The sequence below is a fragment of the Sphaeroforma arctica genome (genome assembly GCF_001186125.1).
Source record: "Sphaeroforma arctica JP610 unplaced genomic scaffold supercont1.486, whole genome shotgun sequence".
NCBI lineage: Eukaryota > Ichthyosporea > Ichthyophonida > Sphaeroforma > Sphaeroforma arctica.
Window position 1 is genome coordinate 1 of NW_014040072.1, and position 10,077 is coordinate 10,077.

Consider the following 10,077-nt stretch of genomic DNA (forward strand, 5'->3'; position numbering starts at 1 on the left):
GTGCGAACGGTAGGTAGTATAACCTTAACCGTTACCGTTACCGTACACATATATATATATATATGTGTGTGTGTGTGTGTGTGTGTGTGTGTGTGTGTGTGTGTGTGTGTGTGTGTGTGTGTGTGTGTGTGCTTGTGTGTGTGTGTGTGTCATAGAAATAGACTTAAATTACACTTGCACGCATGTATTTTCTCAAATATCTCAACGATCTACTTCATGATATCTACTCACTTTTCGATAGATCCACTTCTGATATCCAAAACACTCACGACCTGACCTCAGACCATTTACCTTTAGTATAGAAACCTGCCTCCGCATGCACATCTATGCCATATGTTAGTGCATGTGTTAACGATAGGCTCGGAGTGCGTGTGAGCTATTGTTTTTGCTCTTGTCACCAATGTCTGGCCGACCATTGTTTTCAGGTTGATCTTTACGGAAGATAGAGCTGAATTCAAGAAACAGTTGAGAATGCGCACGGAAATCTTAGCCAATCTTGTAGGCCGCAGAAAAGGCTTTCGAAAGTTAAAGGATGCCCTCCTTATCTTCTCATGCTTTGGACACTCCAGGTGGGTTAAACATATTATAGACATAAGTGAATGTATTCACGCACAGACCTGACGCAAGTAACTGCGTATGTCTGGCTCGTTGGCTTGTCCCAAGAATGCATCTGTGAAGAGCGTAACATATCTGTGTGAAAAACTTTGCGCGCCGGATTTACTGTGAGTCCTTATACAGGCTAAGCTTGGCTGTGTGATAAGATTGTGTGCAATTGTGATTGTGTGCAATTGTGATTGTGTGCTGTACTTGTCATTGAAATCGACAGGCTATTCGCCTGCTGTTATTTGTTACCCTACAGTTGCTGTTTAAATACAAATAACATGGAACAGTTCAATTGAGTAGAGCTTTCGATCGCTTCTAATCTTCTGCATTTTCTTCGGCTCAAAAACTAGTAATGACGAACTATTACCAACCCATTCGCATGTCATGATAATCGAGCATTCCTTCTTTTTACTGATTTTGTTTGCTTGCAGGTTCTCCTTCCCAATTGAGAATGTGCAACATCTCCATAATCTACTCCACGAATCGTAGGTCTAAACCAACGGACTTGTATTTTTGCTCTGTTTGCAGCTACGATTTTGCAGTTGCTCGATTTTGGCTTGCGCCTTTAGCTTTTAAGGCACATTTGTGAGCCTCGGTTATCCACACTGTACCCCATAGTTCAGTCTCGGATCGTGCTACTGTCTCTTAATAGTACAAGTTGAAACATATTTGCATTCTCTGCATATCCCAATTAGAAAAATTGTGTCTCTGGAATTTGGAATGGTCGCTCTTTCCACGTAGTTTTACTTGTGGGGGTCAAATATCGCTGATTCATGCTGTACATCCACTCGTGTGTGCGGAGATAGATATTCTTGGTACATGTGCACGAATGATTTCTGTTCATACTTATATCAATGCTGGCCTACTTTTACTACTACACAGGGACCGGAAGAACTTTTCGCTCCTATGCACTGATATCGACTATGTCGCGTACACTCAGAGCTGCTGCGGGGTAAGTATTGTGTTGTTATCTACATTCGCCATGTATCGAGCTGTGAGTTTCCTGGTTCTTAGGCATTTCGTCATGCGATGTAGGCTCAGAAATCCGACTTGTCCTTGCAAGTTTGGTAGCCTCTAATTTGTCGATATTTGTAAATTCTTCTGCTTTTTTATACCGGAGTATCAGAGAAAGGGTTTAACCAATGCTGATATCTTCGTGCTCACATATATACCTCCATACGAACGTAGTATTCGCGCTGCATACTCAGCTCGATCTCACTTTGACACAGACTGTGGAGAGGATGGTGAAGTACCGCCAACAAGGGAAGAAATCACACCGTTGAGTGCAGACTGCCGTGTGCAATATGCCCCGGATATCCTCCGACTGCGCGCCTGTGCTGTGATTTTCAGCAGCTACAACATGTGCATCTTCGTTTTCCAATATCTATTGGCGAAGCTGCATTTACATTTGACACTTGATGTTAAGTTGGACATAGATTGTATAATAAAATGAGCATCTGTTATCACATTATAAACTGTTGTAACTCTGTTGACCCTGACCTTGCGCTCAACTACTAAAATCATACTCAATGCCCTGCTTTTAGTCTATCGTCTCCTTCTCGTACTATAGGTGTATCTATATACTGACTAAATATGTGCCAAGGCACCGATCATATACAATACTATCAATGTCGGTTTGCCTTTGTGGTACTACAACTGCAGCACTACCAGGAAACATCTTATACGTATTGACCATAGGCTCTACCTACTATTGCTGCAGCTCAACTGGTAATTGTAGTCGAATACTTTCACATCTACGACTAGAGCAGCGTCATAGTGTTATATTTCGCGCACTGTAGACGAATTTCCAGTGTCAACTAACATCAACTGTACTTTGGTTTAACACACAGTCTTATTTATCACGTAATGTCACAAACATCCGAACAATCGAATTGCATAGCAAAGATGTTGTTTCACTATCACCATGGTAGCATCTTTGCCACGGAGAGTACGATTGGTCTTAACGTCGATTTTTATATAGCTTCACTTCGAAAGTAATCTAATTGAGTTCGTGTCACAGGCACTTTGATGTTCATTCCTGGCTATAATAATGTACGTATCATACACGCTCAGCTGCGTGTCTTGTGTATGGTGGAAAGGCTGAGTAGTGCATTCGGGAACTACTTTCTACATCAGAACGCGCGTGAACTGTCCATGTGCAGTCTATCTCCGGCATACTCCCGGAGATTCTATGTTCACATCGCAGCGCTTCAGACCTTCAGTGCCGAGTAATTTGCGTCCGGCAGTATACACTCTGCGCGTGTGCACCCTTCGAGACATGTACGGGACTACTGAAGCATGAATATGTACATGACCATGCAAATGTACACGTACACTTTTGTGAGCATATGTGCATTGACCAGAGCAAAATGCACAAGTCTAGGACGCATTCAGATATGTGTGCAAGTATGTCACTGGTAATATTTGTAGCTTTCAGTCAAGAAACGATTGACAATAAACAGTATAGCCCCATCGTGTACATTTAAGACTTGGACATCCATCAACAAGTAGTCTCGTGGTATGTAGAATTGCAGATACCTCTAATATTCACTCGGTGCCCTCAATATGTGCCTGAGCTTGGCTGTTCCCCTCAATCACAGCTGAAGGTGTTCTCAAACGATGTGGCATTGAGCCGACAGGCTATCAGTGTCGCACACTCGCACTCGCCCACATCCAGCACAATGACTCGCGAATACTCTCCCGCATGCACGGCACGTGCTTTGATCACTGCGCTGGAGTCTGTTAAAGGCAAGGGACGTGTGTACTCGAGGTAACCAGTACCAAGGTCCACCTCGATGCTTGCTGAGGGGGTGTCGTGGTTGGCTGACAGAACTCTGCCTGTGTACTTGATACCTGGAGGAGCCACGCGAAAGTGTATGCCCATTGCAGCAAGTTTGTCCATCTCTCGACTACCTAAAACCTCCATGAAGTCTTCGGTGTCAACCTGCAGTGCTGCCTGGTCGACATATGCTGTGCCGTTGCCGTACACCTGCAGCGGTACGTACTCCAGCTCCCACTCGGCCCTGTGCCACGCCCGTTCTGCAATGGCCAATAAACGAGGAAACATCATGTGCTCAAATTGATCGTCTGTCCGCACGGTTTCACTCCAAACACCCGCTGTGATACCCTTGATATCTGGCATATGATCGCTCGACTTCACCGTGTATGCTTCCCCAGAGACTTGTGGTGTATACTCAGCGGTTTGCGGGAGATTTTCCGGTGCAATTCCAAACACCTTGCGCGTATTGGAAGATCTAGAGGCCCAATAGTAGCCCCGTTCCTTCGGATTCCTCTCATACGGCATATCAAAATAGGTGAAATCCGGACAGCTCAGCAACACATCGTGACCCAGATGATTGAATTCGGAGGCACTTGCATCAGCACCCCAGAACACGGTTTCCCACAAATTGACCGTGGTCCTATAGGTGGAGTACTCATCGTGTGCGCTGCGCATACATGTGTGTGCGTAAAACGTTATTGCCAGCAGATGTTGTTTCAAGTGTATTTACATGCCATGACTGCGCGATTGGAAGGAAATAATAAATGTACAAGATATAGAAAGGTACAAGAAAAGTGGGCGAAAATAGGTTCAGCGAGACCATTTGTGGGGAAGGAGACCAGCACTCTCGTAGGCTTTTATGAAGACAAAGTAGTGCGTGTATTGAGCTGTGCAAATACACATTGCGAGTATCTCTGAACAATACTTGAAATCGATATCCAATTTGGCAATTTGCCGTCGTCTTGCACTACGGCTCAGTGCTGTGGCTTATAATTTTGTTGTATGCAGCACAGAGGTGAAAAATCCGCATAAAATCGGTGTAGTGCCAAAGCATGTAATGTATATTACCCATTGGTCCATGTACTACCGTCTCTCTCGCCTCATGTGAGTCAAAGTATCAGTTTTGTGAAAAGTCACTTGTGCAGATAACCAATTCCCCCTTGCTATACAAGCAAAGATCATTTCAACACGATGCATTCAAAAGGACCTAATATATCCTAACAAGCAAACAGATACTACGACGTACGAAAGAAACATACCGCCCCTTAAAGCCATCAGACCAAGCCTGCATGTTGGTCACATCCTCATCTCTCAGCAGTTCAGACACATCGTGGCCCCACACGTGAGTGATATCGTTAAGTGATATGTTTCGCTGTTCTATGCGCTTCTTACACGCAGGCGACTTCTCAAAGGGGCTATCCTTCAGCGCATCACTGACATTCGTATAGCCAGGGCGGTTGTAAATATTGATCACCTCGTCACCCCCATAGTGCCACGTGTGCATCTCCAATCCAGCCTGTGTGTACATATCCTTCACCGCAGCCACCACAACCTGGGTCCATTTTCTACTGCCAGGCACGCACGGGTTGAGCAGGCTCTCCCGACCATAGAACTGAACTGTGCGCAGTATTGATGTGTCGTTGGGGTCGTGCAGACGGTATTCGTCATTGTCAGACATCGATACTACCGCCGCACGTGAGTGTCCAGGCATGTCGATCTGACAGGATTGTGAGGCAGTGCAAGAAGCGTATGAGCACATGAGTGGTATGGAAGGCATGATGGGTGTATTTGTGAGTGTATGAAAGGGTGCATAAGCAGTGTACTATTGTGCATGCGTGTTCAGGCAGCATCATAGTCACTGGTACATTCATTCAAACTAGAACGGAGTTGAACACACGTTTGAACGCGCACACGCACCACACAAGTGCAACTTACCTCTGTGATGACCTCAATGTTGCGTGCGGCGGCGTATCTCAAGATGTCCACGTACTCAGTTACCGTGTAGTACTGACGTGTATGACTATTATATGGCCCTGCCCCCAGCTGCGTGGTCAGACAATTGGTTTCCAATGGATCGTAGCACCGCTTGGACCCGATGCTAGTCAACTCCGGTAGTGCCGGTATTGCCAACCGGAATCCTTCATCGTCACTAGATCAAGTAGACGTAAGTCGAGGCAAAATCAGATGAATGCGTCCACAAAAGAAGTTCGGAAAATATCAAGAGAAAATCAGGGTAAACGGAATACACATCACAGTTCTTAGAATGACATGTGTGCTATGTAGGCGTCGTGATGGAAGAACTAGAAATTCAACATCTGCGTATACGGGGAGATGGTGGAAACTCCCGAGTATATACTTCAGACTCCTTGATCGACAGCTGATTACTCAAACATATGAAGACAAAAAATCGAAGCGAGGAGATATTGCAAACACACTTAATTCCCGATGCGTGCACATGATTAGAGGTACTCACACTTGCCATAGAACATAGTTTGCTGAAAGGCATGTGTGTGTGTGTGTTTGTGTGTGTGTGTGTTGGCAGTGTAGCTCTACTAGCCAGACCAATATACATTTCTTTGAGCTGCTCTGAACAATCATATAACTGTGGTGTTGAAAGCTATGGAATGTGCATTGCGACGTCTCCGCGTATCAAAGTTGATTTGGTCTCGAGGTAAAAGAAGCAGTTTTAACCCCACTATATAAATACGTAACACTGCCTGATTTCGTACAACCGAGTGAGTGTAGCAGTGACACACCTCAAGTGAATGTGAAAATGGTTCAACTTGTAGGCAGCCATCACATCCAGCAGTCGCAGCACAGCCGCCTTGCTATGGAAATTGCGTGCGACATCTGATGCGAATGTAATTAATTGCAATAGTATGACAATTTTTAATCGTTTAGTTTTTTAATGACTTGTGATTCTGCATATACATATCGTTCATTCATGGTATATATATATATATATATATATCTATTCCTGTCAACAAGTAAAAGAATTCTATGGCATAGGATGGGCTGACCAACAGCTATTTGTGCAATAGCCACAAACACCCCCAAAAAAAACATACAAGACGTTCCGTAGCATCCCGCTAAGCGAGCAAACATACCACAGAAGGCTCCTCTGGTCGCAAAACGCGGGGCATCGATGATAGCCACTTCGGGTATAGTCGTTTCAGGCAGACGGATGAGACCTATCAGCGACATAACGCCGTAGAACGCACCAGCAACATCATATCCTCGAATGAATGATCCATTCCTGGAAAGTATCATCTCGTAGCCTTCCTCATGGGCTGCATGTGATGATACCCCGTCGGGATCCACAGTCACGCTCACCTCGTGGCCTTGTATAGCACGAGATGTGCCGAGTTTGTCAAAGGCAAGCGTGATAGCCTCGCGCATAGGCTCAGGCAGAGTCGTGTCCAGCAGATTGAAGCCCAGATTGACGTCAATCTGGCCGCTTCCACGTGTTGTGTTTAGGGGTTTGGGTATGATACGCACATCACTGAGCTGAGTCGCATTCAATCTCTGTGCTTCGTTGGTAATGTATCGCATGCCGTCGGTGTCCTTCGTTAACTGGTCGTAGCCATTCACATTGTCGCCAAACAGTGTTGAATAGAATCCGAGAGTTTCTGTGTTGGTGTTATTGATCACTGCAGCTGCACCGGTGCGGTCCACCACATACCACTTGGGCATCACATCAGTTTGGAATAGCATCCAGTACTCCCACTCATTAACCAACTCGTGCTTCTCTCTCAACACACTAAACCCTTCAAACGCGTCCGTAGGTGTGATGATGTGGTGATCGCCTGTGGTATGTGTGATGTTGAACTCGGCATTGTCGTTGCTCATGAGCATGCGGATGTTGCTGAAGTGAATAGCCCAGTCTTTCTCAGTCATGTTATCGTCGCCAAAGTATTCGATGAATATGGACGCCATGAAGCACAGTCCACTATCCGCATTGGCACATGTGCGGGATGGTTGAGTGGCCTCGTGGAGGTCAAAGGTGATCTGCACGGATGCAACGGTAATAAGTGAGAGACAGTAAAAATGTGCAGGCAGACGCAAGAGAAATCGAACCTTTTTTGGTGAAAATCAAGGTGTGGAGAACGGTGGCGGCTGTATAATTGGCAATTATGTTTGTAGAATGTTGTTGTATCGCAGCAATAAAAAATGGCAGACCAGCGCAGTAGCGATGTTGCAAGCTCTTCCACCAAGCAAGTTAGGTACTGGCAGTAAGGCAACACATATACTCAAGCCAGTATAAGCGAAATTAGAGCTTCAAATCGCATATCGTACAGCTTTGCAATTGCAGTGCCGATTGAGGAGTTTAGGGTTTCCTCGACTGAGGTTTTCTCTATGCACACCTTCAGTTTACTGGCAAGTTCAGCAGCGCCGATTGCGAGTGCTACTGATGCGAGCACCTGCAACATAACACTTCGAATCACTAGCCGGTCTATACGCACGGGATATATCATCTTGTACGTTAAAGGTGGAGTTGGCTTATGACGAACAACCGTATGGTGGTGTACTTTCATACACTTAACAGGTGTGCATGCAGCTAGTCATGCCCTAGGTTATAGCGGCATGGTACCAACTTCTACTATGGCAAATCAACGGAGACATGCTGAAGTAAAGTACTGGAGCTGCGCTGGACAGCAATGTTCGGGCCATCAGACTTTCGTGTGTGACTGACTCGTGTACACTCTCACTGCACAGTCTATAGCCCACCGCACAGGCCACACGAAAGTCATTCATCTCAGCACCAAGCTCCAGCTGCACCCAGCACCAGCTATCTATTTATACATCGTATTTACACATAAAATAAATATAAAAGCGTGTATTCTCAGTTCGCGTTAAACCGGTTTGAAGTCAATCGGTTTTGCAATAGTAAACGTTTAGACTTAGAGTGTACTTTTAAAGCACTCATCGTTTTTCTCGTTAAAACGTATAAATATCAATTCTTTTTTGCGTTTACGTTTTGGATTTGTCTATATTTATACATATGAGTCATATAATAAGATGCTCATGTGATATGACATTTGACGTTTGGCATTTATTTGTATCAGAATGCCACAGATATGTCCGTGACTGGCTCTTTGGGATGGTGGATGATTACTATTGTGTTCATCATTGTATTCCTCCCTGTGTGTGCATCGTTTTATTCGCAATATCCAATATAACCACCGTTCACTCTAGCAATACTTAATGCTTACTACACTCACTATACATTATTCGTACACGTAGAGGTGCTGACGAAGGGTGCTCAACTTATACTGTCACACGTGTTGAAATATCAAGTGCGTTTACATACAGTGATAATTCTAGTGATAGCAGTTCAATATAACCGCTATTTAGCTACGAGCATACCCACCACCGCCTATCTTATCAGATTCGATTCTGAAATGCCCACGTACCATTATAGTGCACGTTCGTGATAGTCATACACTCGACCATTTGCTTTCATAGCCGATTAATTTAGGACCTTGACTGATTAATAAGTATAAGGATTGCCAAGGTGCTGCCGACATGTCACACAGATGCGTTAGAGATGCTGTGGGGTTTGTGAGTGGTATTGGTAGCGTGGTGAAGGTGCTGAGTCGTCAACCATTAAACCCCTCTTTGCTCATTCCGTTGTCCGGAGGGGTGGTCCTGCATTCGGACACATACACACATCCAGATAAAAGTGTCTTGCACACACTGGACGATGTCGAGAATCTCTCCCATACACTAATCGACACTAAGCTACATTTGCGGAAGGAACATTCAACACAAAATAAAGAACAACCACGGGTGGATGGGAGAATACCTCCCGAAGTGAAGGCAGATGTGGTCTCTAATGTACCTGTGTATGATAGCGCTCATAAAAATACGTCAGAAGCATACTTTAACAGACTGACGGAAGCCAATGTTGCGCATGTGCAGGCACAGGCACACATCGCAGACGACGACGAGTGGTTCAGTGGTGGGAAGGCGTCAACCGACACCTCAGATGTACCACCGCCTCTAGCGGGAGAGTCTATACCCGCGCCATCATACACTCACATAGATACACGTGAACAAACCGATTCACACCCACAACCGCGCAGAAGTATCGCTGATGAAGTAGAGGATGTTGTGGCTGCGTCTGCGAACGTAGGGTTAGATAAGGGCATTGTGCTCGAGGCTGCACAAGAGAAAGAATGCCGCAAGAAGGCGTTGGGATCTACCGTAGCAGGGAATTCTAGTACAGGGGAAGAGCTGTCGGAGATGGAGGGATTGAATCACTCGAAACCAACAGCACTTCCGAACATCGACCTCAAAGACAATGTCGCAAGTAGTGGTGCAAATACACCCCTAGATGAAGCCACCAAACCTACTGGAGAAGACATTCTGTCATCAGTCGGTAAAGACGGTAAAGCCAAGGATGCTACTGCAAGTTTAGAACAGCTATTAAATACCCATGAAGGGTTGGGATCGAGTGCACAAGCCAGAAGAGTGCCTGTGTCCGCTGCGTCACGACTATTTGGCTACGCAGGTGAGTTTGTTTTTTCTTGCTGCTAAGTGTATCAGGCCACTGCATTGTATATAAATGTATGTATGTATATGTATATGTATGTATATATATATATATATATATATATATATATATATATATATATATATATATATATATATATTATATATATATACTGTATATTATATATATATATGTTGTG

At 44.8% G+C, this 10,077-nt stretch overlaps 2 protein-coding genes across 2 annotated transcripts in view; one reads left to right on the forward strand and one right to left on the reverse strand.

The window, feature by feature from the left end:
• Positions 1-2,557: 2,557 nt before the first annotated feature.
• Positions 2,558-7,945, reverse strand: SARC_06670 (hypothetical protein). The gene is made up of 6 exons (XM_014299407.1): positions 7,747-7,945; positions 6,490-7,390; positions 6,139-6,232; positions 5,318-5,531; positions 4,642-5,099; positions 2,558-4,049 (listed from the first exon to the last, which is right to left on the reverse strand). Exons 1-6 carry the CDS (start codon positions 7,915-7,917, stop codon positions 3,194-3,196), a joined length of 2,694 nt encoding a protein of 897 aa, XP_014154882.1. The 5' UTR covers positions 7,918-7,945; the 3' UTR covers positions 2,558-3,193.
• A 645-nt stretch (positions 7,946-8,590) lies between these two features.
• SARC_06672 (atypical/ABC1/ABC1-A protein kinase) overlaps positions 8,591-10,077 on the forward strand; it is a 7,154-nt gene continuing 5,667 nt past the window's right edge. Inside the window, exon 1 of the mRNA XM_014299408.1 lies at positions 8,591-9,896. Coding sequence (XP_014154883.1) covers positions 8,909-9,896 — 988 coding nt within the window. The 5' untranslated portion in view covers positions 8,591-8,908. The remainder of the gene's footprint in view (positions 9,897-10,077) is intronic.

Excerpts from the sequence above, each read along its gene's own strand:
- SARC_06670 (XM_014299407.1), bottom strand. The coding sequence starts at position 7,917 with ATGAAAGTACACCACCATACGGTTGTTCGTCATAAGCCAACTCCACCT. Across the intron at positions 7,391-7,746 it reads AACTTGCCAGTAAACTGAAG|ATCACCTTTGACCTCCACGA; the intron begins GTGTGCATAGAG and ends GCATCCGTGCAG. Across the intron at positions 5,100-5,317 it reads ACATTGAGGTCATCACAGAG|ATCGACATGCCTGGACACTC; the intron begins GTAAGTTGCACT and ends CAATCCTGTCAG.